This window comes from Passer domesticus, chromosome 8 (assembly GCF_036417665.1).
Source record: "Passer domesticus isolate bPasDom1 chromosome 8, bPasDom1.hap1, whole genome shotgun sequence".
NCBI lineage: Eukaryota > Metazoa > Chordata > Aves > Passeriformes > Passeridae > Passer > Passer domesticus.
Genome location: NC_087481.1, coordinates 53,942,054 through 53,956,619, shown reverse-complemented (window position 1 = coordinate 53,956,619; position 14,566 = coordinate 53,942,054). Strand labels below are relative to the sequence as shown.

The following is a 14,566-nucleotide window of genomic DNA, read 5'->3' as shown; positions in this document are numbered from 1 at the left end:
AGCAGTGTTTCTGCTGCTGTGTCTGGGTGAAGCAGAGAGCAGTGGTGGTGGTGGCACTGATTAGAGCATTTTAGGAAGCTGAGCTGCCTCATTTGTGCATCCTGCATGCTGAGGCTTCTGCTACTACTTTGAGAAATTGCTTTTGGTTTATTTTAACATGTTTTAAATCAACAATTATTCAAAATTAACAATATTTATTATTAATGTGTATAAATTTTTCTTTTAAATAAAGATAATAAATTAATTAATCAAAAATAATCAACAATATTTCTTCTTAATGTGTGGAGGTCTAGTCAAGTCAAGACATTATAGAAATCAGAGGTAACTTAATTACGGTAGCTTAAAAAAACCCAAAAGGAGATATTTTACCTAATTAGGGCTGAGTTAAACCATGGAAAATGAGCAAAGTGTTTAAGCAGGGTTTTCCCCCCCCTTCCCCCAAAATGGCTATTCTTTAAATTACAAGTGTAGCACTCCAGCCATCTCCTTTGAACTGCAGGTTTTGTTACACGCTTTGGCTGCGGTGTTATTTCGGAGGAGTCAGCCAACAGGCTTACAGGGCTTTTTGGCTGGGGTTCACTTACAGTTTTCTTGGCAGCCCTGCTTATTTATGCATCTTTATTTCTCCCTCTCTCTCCCTCTCTCCCGCCGTCGTTCCCTGCTGGCGCAGAGCGCTCCCCGCACCGGCCCATCCTGCAGGCGGGGCTCCCCGCCAACGCCTCCGCCGTGGTCGGCGGCGACGTGGAGTTTGTCTGCAAGGTCTACAGCGATGCCCAGCCCCACATCCAGTGGATAAAGCACGTGGAGAGGAACGGCAGTAAATACGGGCCAGATGGGCTGCCTTATCTCCAGGTTTTAAAGGTGAGGCTTCGCAGATGCCGGCAGCGGTGATGCCTTCTTTAGAGCGTGGTGTAAATCCAAGGGTTTTGAGTTCTGAGCTTCTTTTGAAAGTGGAGATGTTTATGTTATAAGTGAAATGATGAGTTAGATAAACATTTGCTTGTCTGAATGCTAACTGTTCAGCTTTTAGACACTGTTTTGCTCCTTTTTACTTCTATGAAAAGTTCTTTATATCTGAATGTTTCAAGCATGACTTGTTCAGAAAAAAATTGAAAATTCTTCTAAAAAACATCATTAACATGTTTGTATGAGTAGAAAGCATCCAAAACATTTCTGGGACAATCTACTCCATTTCCTTCATGTTTCTTCAGCCTCTTGATTTCAAAGAAACATGGCAGCTGCTGCCAAAAGCTTGCTGGAGGACTGGCTGTCTGGATGCTGAGCCTGCAGAGGTGTCTGGTTTGGAGCAGTGTATTGGTACTGTCATTCCTGCCAGTCTGGAGCAAGCCTGACCAGGGAAATTGAAGCTTTCCAAGCTGGGTCGCATTGCCAAAACTCTGTCAGGCAGGACAGCCAGCTCTGTACCTGCTTGTCCCATGCAGTACCTGCCCAGGTGGTTTCCTTCTCCCCCCACGCTGCTGTTTTCTAACTCCTCCTGTGATGCTGCGGATGTGAGAAAACCAAACAACAACCAAAAGAAAAAAACCAAAACAAACAAAACCCCAAACCCTTCAATGTTTAGATGTGGAATATTCTGGTGCCGTGTTGGTGGTGGGACCATAGACAGATTGGTGTCCATTGTGGGCAGCAGTGACGTTGTTCTCCTGTGTTATTGGTCTGTTCTAGCACTCGGGGATAAATAGTTCCAATGCTGAAGTGCTGACACTGTACAATGTGACAGAGGCGGACGCTGGAGAATATATTTGTAAGGTCTCCAATTATATAGGGGAGGCCAACCAGTCTGCCTGGCTCTCTGTTCTGCCAAGTGTACAAGGTAACAATGTTTTTTAAAGCAAGCTGGAAAAAGTGGTGCTTTGGGAGACTGCAGGCAGCTTGTAGGATACTCTCTGGCCTTGGTGGTATTTGTGTAATCCTCTTTTGGTGATGCAGCTGGTGTTACACCAGCAGCCATGGAAAAATTCCCACAATATTCTCTGTAGCAGAAGCGCTGCTTTGGTTTCTGTTTGCTGATCTTTGTTCTCTCTGTGGTGTCTTTGTGTCTGTGTGTATATTGAACAGTTTTGTTGCTAATTCTGCATACTCTGCAGTTCACACAGAAGGTACTCCTTGAACAATGTAATTACAGCCCAGCAGTGTGTATTTATATTTACACATAGGTGTGTATATATATGACCTGTTCACATAAAAACCCCCTGGAGCACAAGTCAGGTCAGTTTAGTCACTGTGCCTGTGCAGGTAGGAGGGTTTTTCCAGGTCTTACTCACCCATTACTAACTGGGTTTTACTCAGCAGTAACAATAAAGAAAGGCAACCATGTGACTGCGGCCTACAACTAAATTTACCTCAAAATTGTCCAATAAAAAGGTATTTATTCCCTGATTGTGTATTTCAAAGTAGCATTTTTGAATGGAACAGAGATCAATTAATTTCTCTAAACCTCCATCACTGAGATTTTGATGCTGATGCCCTGATGTGCCCATCTTGGGGCAGCTGGGAATTTCCAGGCCTAAGATTTACTCCATTTTTATGAGTTTGGATAATCGCTGATACTTGGATTGGTGCACAATGTCAAGCAACAAGTCTGCAAGATGACCAGTAAAAACCACAAAACATGGTTTTTGAGTGGGTTTTTCCCCCCTCAATCTTTAAGATGTAGAAAAATATGTTTTATTTTCATCTCCTGGTTCTCAAAACTTTGAAGTATTTTCTGTCCTACCTGTGAGAGCCACAACTGAACAAGATCTCTGATTTTTGAGTAAGAGTTGGGATACTTTCCACTGTGCTTCTAGGCAAATTATCAAATATTTCCAGATTTGAGATTTAAACAAGATTTGGCAACTCTTCACAATGTACAGTAGTAGTTACTACTCAAAAGTGCTGTGCAGTGGGTGATGCAAGGATCATACAATCTAAGACAGCTACTAAGTTGTCTTTTGGAGCAGAATTCACCCCCTTTTTCATAATTTTTGAGTATGCTTTTATGGTAAATTCTTTCCTCTGAAACAGGTTTCTACACGTGAAGGATCCCACATTCTGTCCTACTTTGTTTCCTCTTTGTTTTCCTTTCAACTTTCTCTTGTCATAAAAGAAGAAGGAAAAAAATTAAAGATTTGTGGGTGAATTTTTCCATGTCTTTTGATTGCATGCATGTTTAGGTGGTGAGTTTAGGTCTGGTGAAGGGTGTTGATTACTTTCTGAGGTGAGCTGGGGCCTGTTGGTAAACGCCTTTTGGACGAGGGATTGTGGATGGGGAAAGGAGCTTTGCATCTCTCCACCTCTGCCTCTACCAAGTGCAAAGCCCTGTGGCTCCAGCTCCCTATCCACAAAAATTCTCTCAGTGTCTAGCTTTTTCTCTTGCTTCCCTCTTGTTTTTTTTTAGGCCGCCGGTGTTAACACCACGGACAAAGAAATTGAGGTTCTCTATATACGGAATGTAACTTTTGAGGATGCTGGGGAGTATACATGCTTGGCGGGTAATTCTATTGGGATATCCTTTCACACTGCATGGTTGACAGTTCTGCCAGGTATACACTGCTCTCTTTCTGTGGTTTTTCCTCTTTTTTTCCCCCCCTCCCCTTGTTGATTGCTGCAGAATTAGCACGGCTTCTGTCTCAAAAAAAAAAGACTTTTACAATGATTTTGGCTTTTTAAACGCAGTTGTCTCAAGCCAGTGAGTTGTTCTGCTATGTGTTTGCAACTCCAAAAACCAAACAGCAACAGCAACAAAAAAGGATGGGGAATGTATGGCTATTGCACTTAATTGAAATGTTTTTACATCATCAGAAATGCTAAGGAGCTGCATTTCCTTAGCACTTCAATGAGACAACTGAAAATCAGCCTGTAAGTCATTGTAAATTTTTTCAAGAGGATGAAATTCAGTTCGTTAAAATTTGGAACTAATTTGGCCATTGTTATGTACTGGCTCATTAAAATGCTTGAGCTGTTCAGTGTACTTCAATTCACTTTTACCTATCATGCAAATCTCTCATGGAAATTCCAATTTCAATGCCAGAGGATCATGAACAGAAGCAGTGCATTCCATATCTTGGGAATCGGCTCCGTGCATCTTTAAACATTGCATGCTCTGAGGAAACAAGTAGTCATTTGCTTTTACTGCAAAGCATGTCTTGCTGTTCTGGGGTTGATGATGTTTCTGTCCTTAAAAGAAACAAACATCAATGTGCTTTATTGCCTGAAAATTATTATCAGCTGTTAGAAGATGTAACCGTAGTTGGTTTTGACATTAGTCAAATTTTCTCATTTATAACTGTTGGCAGCTGCCTCAGGAGTTCCTTTGGAAAAAAACATGAACCACCTGAGGTTTGCTGGGTCATCTTGTGCTTAACATTTATTAATTGTTAATCCTAAGTAAGAGGTACAAAACCTGCATGTGCATATTGCTGAGGCTCACAGTGTGGGAGTTAAAGGTTCCCACTGTCTGCAGATAATTTCTTACTTTTTATTGAAATATATTGAACAAGGCAGCTTTATTCCATCTCACTCTGAACTGAGCCCCGAGCCTGTGAGGTGTCACCAAGCAGGCAGAGCAGTGCTTGTGTAGAGCTTGCTTCTGCTGGCAGTGTTTGCATTTTGCAAGTGCTTGAACAGCATTTTTTTTTTAACCAATTTTCTTGAACACAGTATTTTTCTAAGCCTGCAAAGGCACAGGAAAATTTCAGCTTGAAACGTGCATTGCTTGCGGAGTGACCGCTGATGGCTGTGGAATGCTGTTTATCCGGGGGTTGAATCCCAGATAAGGGATTAGGGACACTGTTTGCACATATAACTGTCTTGAAGATAGCTTCAAAATGGTTTCAATCAGAGTAACAGCTCTGGAGAACCACTCCCTCCCAAATCTAATCTCATAGGCCAGTAACCACTGATGAGGTTACTTGAAAGACCGCAGTCCTCGCAGAAGAGGGCTCGTTAATTAGCGTGTTGCTGCCAATTTGTTTTTCACTTCAATTGTGCTTTTTAATCCAGCACTGGGCTCCTTAAAGGACCTCAGGGGAGTTGGGCACCCAGCATGAAACACAGCTGGTTGAGCAGCTGGACAGCCAGCTCCTTGAAACCCTTTTGAAACCCCTAAGCTGAGTTTATAGATGATGAGGGAATGATTCATCCTCCCTTCCCTCTGTAAGGGGGAGATCCTACTGCAAATTTTGAATATTTTGAGATCCTATTGCAAATTTTGAATAAACAGGCAGACTCAAGCAGGCTCAAACCCAAACATTAATTTTCAAATTTAGACATTTTTCATTCAGGGTAGTTAATTCAGTTTTATCTTTGGATGTGCTTTTGTGTGGTTCACATGAATTGCACTGCTTTTGCATTTTGACTCAAGTAACAAAATGAACCTGAGCCTAGTTTGGACAGTTTTTTCTTCCCTCTAAAATTATCCGTAATCATGCAATATTTCAATGTATATGTATGTACCTACCTAGGCAGACACGTGTGTATGTTTGTGTATGCATACATGGATGCACAAGCTCACACTCAGTGCAAACTGAAAAATCAAAGCAGTAATCTGGAAAAAAATAATTATTCTCAGATTCCAAGATGGCTCAAACATCCAGTGCTCTGAATATCACACCAGAATTGGTTATATTTTATATTTGACCATTACTTGCTCCAAGTGCTGTGCCAAACACTCCCTTTTTGCTAACCCTGTGGCCTGATTGTTCCCTCCTGAAACCTTCCCATCCAGCTCCTGAGAAAGAAAAGGAATACCCAGCCTCCCCAGACTACCTGGAAATAGCAATTTACTGCATAGGGGTGTTCCTGATAGCCTGCATGGTGCTGACAGTGATCCTGTGCCGCATGAAGAACACCACCAAGAAGCCGGATTTCAGCAGCCAGCCCGCGGTGCACAAGCTGACCAAGCGAATCCCCCTGCGCAGACAGGTAACAGAAAGTAGATAAAGAGTTTCAAGAACCTTTTCTTACCCCGACAACCAAGCCAGCACATCCTCCTGCTGAGGAAAGGGAAGTGAAGGAGGGAATTAATAAATTACAGCAGATTGTGGTTGGGGTGGGATAGAGAGGAGGTCTTAGCACAGCGATGGGTGTCTCAAGGAAATCAGGGTAGGGCTGTTAGGGAGGGGAGAAATGCAAAAAAAATTAAATATGTTCTATGTTAGCAGTCTGGAGATGGGAAAAAAAATGTATTTCAAGTATTTTGGGGCCTGATCCCACGGTTTGTTGGAGTCAATGGAAAAAATGTTACTGCCTTAATGGGCTTTGGAACAGAATCCTATTTAATTGTATATTTATGATGTTTCTAAGGTGATTATTATTGTGGTAACTAGGTACCAGATATAGAGAGGTATTTTTCAGGAAGACTTTTGAAGACCAAAGGGAGGGAGTTGCATAGCCAGGCATCCAGAAAACACCCCAAAATAGAAAAAAGAGTGTAATAAAGTAAAAATAGGGGAGATACTATATCAGATCTTGGACAGCTTGATTAAGATAATGATGCTTTTGAGCAAGAAACAAAAGCAAGTGCCAGATTTAAAATGCACACAACAGCATCACATGTAATACATTTTACAATTGTTTGTGGCTGGCAACGAGCAATTCTGGAGAGGATGATGCCACAAGCAACAAACCAGTTGAACAAGTAACAGGACTTTGGCTTTATCACAGGCCACCACTTGCCAAAACAGCCTCCATTCCCACACACTGTCCTCTCCTGAAGGATTTGTGGTGTTCTTAGAAGCTGGAGTTTAATAGGTTTTGATTTTCTTTGATTTCCTATAGCAATAGGTCTTGAGGTCAGACCTCTGCACCCCCAGCTTTCAGCCCTGCAGGATGGGGATTTTGGAATCTGAGGCTGGGGTTCACCTCAGCAGCAAAAAAAACTCTTGTGGGGGTTGGATCCAGGCTCTGGCCAGGGAATTGGGATGTGAGGGTTCACTTTGTGCCCATCTGCACCATGAGGATTTCTGCAGATTTGTTTTTGCAGCCTGTCCAGAATATTGTCACTGTCAGAGTAATGGAACCCTTAAAAAGGGTTCTTCAGCATGGGTAAGTGTTTGAAATGAGATGTGTAGGCACACAGAGTGGGAGACTCTGAACAGCATTACATTTTTCTGGACCCTTGTTTCATGGTGTCTGAATTTCCTTGGTCAAAAATACCAGGGAGTGGAATGCTTTAGCCCTTCCTCTGAGTTCAGTATTTTACAGAATCTTGAGGTGGGGCACCTGAACATTTTTCAGTGTGAAAGATATTTGGTTTGTCTTATGAGCAAAAAATGTTAATTTTTTTCTTTTTAATTTTATTTTTTCTGACTTTCTTTGCCACTTTAGGATGTTTTTTGGGGATTTTTTTCCTTTTTTTTTGTATTGCTTTGTTTTTGTTTGTTTTGTTTTTTTCTTTGTAACTTTGATTTTACTAATTTGCTTCAGTATCACTGGGACAAAGAGGGACATTTCACTCTGAGTGTGTCAGAAAGAGTGATGAGAAGCCCTCAGCTCAACATTCACACATCTCTCTGGCTAGAAATCTGTGCAGCTTTCTGGACAAAGGAGGCCTTTCAGATGTTGTGTGCTTAGCCAGAGAGAGAGAGGTACATATCAACTGCTTAGAAAGGAGACATTTATTAGATTTCTGCCTGAATATAAAAGCCTAATGACTCAGAGACAAGTTGATGGTATAAAAACTACCTAGGGTTTGGTGTGAGCTCAGTTGTGTCAGCTGGAAATGGTTCCTCGGGGAGCAGAGTGTTATTTCATTTCATGTGACAGCAGTGCCAACCACTGCCCTCAGTTTAGCTATTTATCCTTAAATGATGCAATATGGACCTTCTCCAAAGCTATTGTTTTCACAGGGGAAAGAAGCTGTCTTACAACATGTTTGTCACGTTGGGGTTTATCAGTTTATTTCAGTATTTTTACACGTTTTTAGCTGAAATGGCATTTTGCTTTTAAAACTGGGAATAGTTTTTTTTAAAAGAAGATTTATATTTAAAAGTTCAAATGCTATTTCAACCCCTAAGCAAAAATCCCACTACTCCCAATTGTTCCTGGTACTGTTTTGTTAGCAGCGGTTGCTCATTGAAGGTCTCTCTGCTTTTGTGTCTGCATGGAAGAAAATGTCACTACTGTTAGCATTGTCTGCAATCTGTATTTCTGGTTTGATGATTTCACTGGTCAGTTTGCAAAGGCAGAATGAGACAAGCAGTCCCTGAAGATCTGCTTGTGAATATTCCTTCATTTCTCCTTGGTGCTGAGGCTGCAGCAGCTCTTCAGTTTCTGCATCTTTTAAATCTGGTTTTGGATTTCAGGGCTGTTGTCACAAGCGAAGAATTGAAAAATAATCCAGATGTTTTATTTAAAGGGTGTGTGTTTCTGGATCATTCAGCCCTGTTTTATTGTGCCACCAAGCTCACTTTGTTCCAGTTTATTTGTATTTCAGAGGGTTGTATTTAAACTTGGTGGGGTTTTGTCACTAAACCTTTATTTATCTGTGGATCACAGAAGGTTTCCCTTTGTGCTGTGGGAGGGAGGGATGAGGTGGGAGGATGGGAGGGAATGAGAGGCTCATGGCAGGTAGGCTGTGAGAATGGGGCTGGATCCAGGGCTGGGTGATGGGATTTGTTGGAATTCCAGAGAAATGAGGCCACAGATTGGGAAATTCTTGATATTGTTTTCAAAGCTCTTCTGCTGCTGGGTCAGGGTCCCTGAGGATCTGGGCTGGAAAATAATCCTGGTTCACAGAGAGACATTTGCACAGCTCTGATGCCATCTTGTCTAAGCAGGAGAAGAGTCTTGCTGAGTAACATATGGTTTGGTTTGGATCCTCCTGCACTGTTTAGCCTGAGCTACCACAGGATTTTATCATTCCCCACATGCAGACATTTTTCCCTTGTCAGAATGCAGTTCTTTTCACTTTCGTAGGAAGGATCAGGATGAAGTCAGGAATTATCAGCTCCCATCCCCTACAATCCTCATCCTCACCAGGATCTGGTACTCTGTTTTCAGGTTTTTCCTGGGAAATCCAGCAGGCAGCTGCCCTTTTCATCAAAGCAGTTCAAATGTTACCCATGGTCTTTGTGGAGGTACCAGCTTGAGAGGGAGGGGATGAAGAATTTGTGGGATTGAGCCTCACAAGCTGATTTGCAGGACAGGCTTTAAGTGACAGGGCCAACCAAAAGAACACAGAGTTGCCCTCAATAGGATGTGCATCTATTTTGTAGAACCTTTATTTTAACAGATTAATAGTAATTGAAGCAGACAAAAAGACAATCCCATCTCTTGTGACTTGCTCAAAGTCAAGTACAAATGTTTGTCATCATTAAAGGTTTTTGTTAGGGCTGTCACAGTCAATCTGTCAAATTTGGACCCCCTCAACATGCACGTGTCTTAAACAGGAAGCAGTGATCTTTTTTATGCTTTCTATTTAAAATACACTCCCATTAATTTATGTCTGTTGTTGTTTTTGTGGAGTCTAATCCTTCACAGAGATAAAATGGGTGTATTTGTGATGAACAAAGACTGATCAGTTTAAAGCAAGGCTTGAGCTCACCCAGCAGAGTAGTTCAAAATGGTAGTTCAATAATTCAAAATTATGATGGCAGCTGGAATGTGGAAAAAAAGAAAAGTGATCAAGAAAAAGGAAAGTAATATAGTATTTCATGTAATATTGAGCAGTAAAATCATAATTTTTTTAGAGAACTAGACTATGAAGTACAAAGATTAATACACAACTGTCAGTAAGATATTGTTGAATGAAATTTACCTTAAATATTTTTTTTCTTTATGCTTGGATTTTTTTATGGAAACCACTGTCTTGTCTAGTGGTATTTATTGGATATTATTTGGTGTATAAGTGTTTCCAAATGAGTGCTTTTCATGGAGGGGTGGTGCATGTGTTTTAAATGTCAGTACTTAACATTGGGATTACTCAGTTTTGTGTAGTGCATTTAACCTTGTGTTTTCCTGCATCTGGTCACTCAGATGGGCTGTTCCTTCCAGCAGCTAACAGCATTATTTGCTAATTATAATATACAAATATGCATATGATTTCAAATTAACTTTTACTGCAGAGCCTTCAAAAAGGCTGGCAGTTGTAGGAAATCACTGCATGCCTGCTAAAATGTCCCAGCATGAGTGCCAGAACTGACAGATCTAGGCTCCAGGACATGGTATGAATTATCAGTGGAGGAAAACACCCTTCATAATCAATTACAGACAATTACACACTGCTCTGCAGCTGATTTTGCCACATGGCACTTAAAGATTCCAGCAAAGATTTGTTTGTTTTAAATGCTCTGCTGCTTAGAAATGCTTGTAGAGCATTAACTGAGGGCTGGTTAACCACAGTGTGTTGGTCAGGGGAAGAAGATGTAGTGAAAACGGGGCTATAATCATGCATTGATGGGTGAGTTTTGGGTGCAGTGGGCTTCTCTCCTTCTCCAGTGCAGATTTGGAGCTAAAGGGTCTGTCTGAGGCTGGTGCTGTTCTCACTCCTGGCCTGCTAAAAGCACAAAGGGAGCACACAAGGAATATTTTCTGGTGGACTCCACCTTCCTGTTGAGGTTAACATCTGCCATAATGGTTCTTTCAGTGCTCTGCTCAACTCAAGCTGACTTTCACCTTTCTTTCTTTAATTAAGGAATTAAATACCTCCCTAGAATAGTATCATCACCTAAACCAGGGTGTCAGCCCTGAGTGGGCCCCCACGATGTTTAATTCACCTGTGTCAGGTGAACCTGCGTGGTGAGGGGCTGGAGAGCAGAGCTGCAAGCTGGAAAAAAGGAAAAAAAGCATATAGAAAGCTGCCACTTAAATGCAGATTAAAGCTGATCATTTCTACTGACCTTGGAATAGGTAGGATTTCCCTCAGTCTTTTATAGTGTGCTCTAAGGCAGTGAAAAAAAAAATGCTTGAGGGAGGAGATCAAAGGTTAATTCTTTCTTATTGCAGGAAAGGTGAGAGGCCATTTCAAACCAGAAAATCTCCCCCAGCCAGGCTGGGTTGGCTTCATCTTTTCTGGAGCAGATTTTTATAGCCCTTGAGCTGCTGTAACTCCTTGTAGTGCTCCAGTTAATCAATCAGGAGAATATTCCCTGGGAGTGCAGTCCATTTGTCTTCTCCCAGACATGGAGTAGCTCCTCTGGATTTCTCATCATTCCTACCCATGTTAATGCACTTTGGTTGCCTCCAGTATCTCTGGCCCATCACACAGTTCTGCTGTGAAGTAAACACGTGGAGTAGTTTTAAAAGGGAAACTGGCAGAGCCTTTAATCTGCTTTTTTTCTATACATTATTGCTATTTAAGCTCTGTGTTTAAAATACATCGCTGGAGTATTTCACTTTATTGCAAGTTTGTATTTATAGGCTTTATCCAGGCTAAGGCTGCTGAATGGTGAGTGTGAAAACTAGAGAAGAGATGAAACTCTGGAAGAGATCCAGACAGTGTCTAGTACAATGATAGTATTCATGAAAAAAAAAAAAAAACCAACAAAAAACCAACAAAAACCAAACCAAAACACAAAACCCCAGAACCCAGAATTCTGGATGATTTCTGATACCTAAGGTATCTAAATTTTGTAGCTTCACTTCTGTCCCCTGAAAACAATGTCTGTAATTGCAAAGACAGGGGCAGAAGAAAAGGGAATGTACATTAATAAAGAATATAAGAATCAAGACCTGAATAAACATCTTGGTAGAATGACTGGAGAATAGTAAGTAGATTTTGGAAATATGGAGGAAGTGGTCATAGAGTATTGATAGGTTTGTGGTGAGAGATGAAAGAATGGAAGGCAGAAATAACTGAAGAGTGGAATTCGGGAAAGTAGGGTTGGGGGCAGAGGAGCTGCCACACTGGAGATTTGCACATTTCTTGGTGCTCAGCTGGTTCATTTCATGAAGCATCATTTTCAAACTGTAGTGAAATAATGAAAATGAAATGGAAAGAAAGAAAAAAGAAAGAAGCAGATCAGATCCCAGCCCAGGTTCTCCTGCTGACTGGTCCAGCAGGTGAGTTCCCCTCTGCAGGCTGGGCATGGCAGCATCTCTCTCAGGATTCCATTCAGTATTCACTCACTGATTATTTACAGCTCCATAGTCTGCCTTAATAGTGCTTTTCTGTTTGTGTCCCAAGTAGTCACTGGATTTATTTTCCTAGAGCAATGTGCCAGGTACTTATATTTGCTGAAAGTAAATATTAACATTCATGATGGTGGGATGAATGAGGCAGAAGCAGTCCACCTTTCTTTTTTGAATGGTGGCCTTGTGTTTGTGCAGTTTCAGTCTCTCTTTCCATGGCCACATCTTGTGTGCAGGAGCTGTTTCACATATCAGGAAAGGTCTGTCAGCTGCAAATCTGGTTACCAAGATGAATTTTTTGATAGCAACCCTTCACATTTTCTTCCTTATGAAACCTCTTTCCCTCTTAACCTCTGGTTTTAGAAAGATGCCTTTTCAATCTAATTTAAAATTTGTGGAACAAAGCTGTAGCCTGGTGATATTTTACATCAGTAAACCTGGTGGCAAAGTTGATCCTCATCCAGGTGATGAGGGTGTGGGTACTTTGGTGCTCCAGGCTTCCAGCTGGGTCCAAGAGAAGAACCTCCTGCTGCCTGGTGTGAGGATTGGTGCCAGTGATGGGTTTGTGACATCCTTCATCCCAGCCTGGCTGCCAGATTTGGGCTTGGCCACGACGCGACCGTGGCGTGAAGAGAGAAGGAGGATTCACACTGGGGAGGGGAAGACTGGCTATACAAGCATTTATATTTTGTGTTAGTATTCACATGAAGCTCTGAGATCAGCAGATGTCAGGCTGCTGCTTGCAGGCTTGAGGAAAGAGCCTAACAGAAGATTCACAACAAAACAAATTACGTGGATGGAGCAGCAGTCTCTTCTTTAAAAATATTTATCAATAAGTACCTTTGCTACTCTAAGGAAGATATTTGAACTGATAAGAAATCAGACTACACGGTTTCAAAACTGAGTTATTTTTAGGACCTCTTCCCCACATTTCCTGTACAGTCTTTAGCTAAGAATGTAGCTAATTGAAAACTGAAATGTTGTGATAGCTTTTTGATACTTTCAGTATTGAGTACTTGGAAAATGGAAAGTAATAGAATCATATAGGCTGGAAAAGACCTTTAAGATCATTGAGTCCAAATGTAAGCCTTGCCAAGACCACCACTAAGTCATGTCCCACATGCCACATCTACACATATTTTAAATCCCTCAGAGGTTGGTGACTCCACTACTGCCCTGGGCAGCCTGACAGTCCATCTGTTCTGAACATCCAATCCAAACCTCCCCTGGAGGCCATTTACTCTTGTGCTATTGCTTTTCCTTGGGAGAAGAGATGGAGCCCCACCTGGGTGTGCTGATTTGGGAAAAAATGTGGTGACATGGACAGCTAGGAGTGGAAAAAGAGAACTTATTGGTCGCCTGCTCATGGTATAAGCTGCTCACTTGGATATCTGAGGGTAGTGATGTAAATACTGCTAGTTTATTTTAAAAAAATTTAATATGATAAACAAAAATACCTTCTGAGGGAATAAATTAAAAGCTTACATGGTTGTTGATTTATGGGACAGACTGACAGTATTGGCAGCCATTACAGCCAGTATTGTGCTTACAGAGGAGGCAAAATGTGAGAACAGAGCACTAGAATCAAGACTCCAGATTCAGCCACCTCCTAACACCATGGTTCTGAGCTGGCTTGGTATCAGGTGCTGGTGGTTTTCAGATTTTGGGCCAAGATTACATCTCCTTTGTTTCTTTTCTCTTGTTGCATCTTGCATTGCAACCACAGGTGTCGGCCGACTCGAGCTCCTCCATGAACTCCAACACGCCCCTGGTGAGGATCACCACCCGCCTCTCCTCCACTGCTGATGCCCCCATGCTGGCAGGAGTCTCGGAGTATGAACTGCCAGAAGACCCCAAGTGGGAGTTCCCAAGAGATAAGTACGTGGCTTGCTTCCTCTGACACCACTTCTACAAGTGTGTCTGAGTGACCTTAAACAGCACGGCAGGAGGAAGCATCCCTCCTCATGTCTCCCAGGGTTTCTCTGGCTTAAAGAAAAACCCCAGTTACCTGAAGCTGCTCTGAAGATCAAGATTCAATTCAGTTGTCTGAAATCAGTTTGGTTAAATAGAAATGAAATTTCTTCTTCCTGCAGCCCTGATTTTCAGATTTCTTGCAGGTTTTGAGATGCTCTGCTGATGTAACTCTGGTAGGAAGTGAGTTAGGAAAACTCTGTGTGATTTGACTGGGAAAAATATCCACATGCAAGCACTGTTGAAAGGCAATGGTGATTTCCCCAAGCAATACCTCTGAACATTAAACCATGTTTCTTAGTCAACTACTTAATTAGCTAATATTTAAAAAATCAGGTAATATAATATGTAGGAGATAAAGTCTAAATTATTCTATTGGACAATCTTTTCTTTCTGTCATGTCTCTGGGTAGGATTTGGTGTTGAGTTTGTGTTGACATGTATTAATGGAGATTATTATTTTCAATTTAGGGGAACATTTTGCACGTTTGGGTGCATGTATGTGCAATTTCTATGGCTTAAAA

The 14,566-nt window shown here is 41.6% G+C and overlaps 1 protein-coding gene across 10 annotated transcripts in view; it reads left to right on the top strand.

Moving 5' to 3' along the window:
* FGFR2 (fibroblast growth factor receptor 2) overlaps positions 1-14,566 on the top strand; it is an 80,481-nt gene that overhangs the window by 49,581 nt on the left and 16,334 nt on the right. For 4 of the 10 annotated variants that reach the window (XM_064431491.1, XM_064431492.1, XM_064431488.1 and 1 more), the window contains 4 exons: positions 671-861; positions 1,687-1,834; positions 5,729-5,932; positions 13,800-13,950. In XM_064431491.1, the coding sequence (XP_064287561.1) occupies positions 671-861; positions 1,687-1,834; positions 5,729-5,932; positions 13,800-13,950 (694 nt within the window). Of the gene's footprint in view, positions 1-670; positions 862-1,686; positions 1,835-3,400; positions 3,546-5,728; positions 5,933-13,798; positions 13,951-14,566 lie in introns of all 10 variants that reach the window. The other 6 variants (XM_064431493.1, XM_064431489.1, XM_064431495.1 and 3 more) reach the window with 3 other exon arrangements.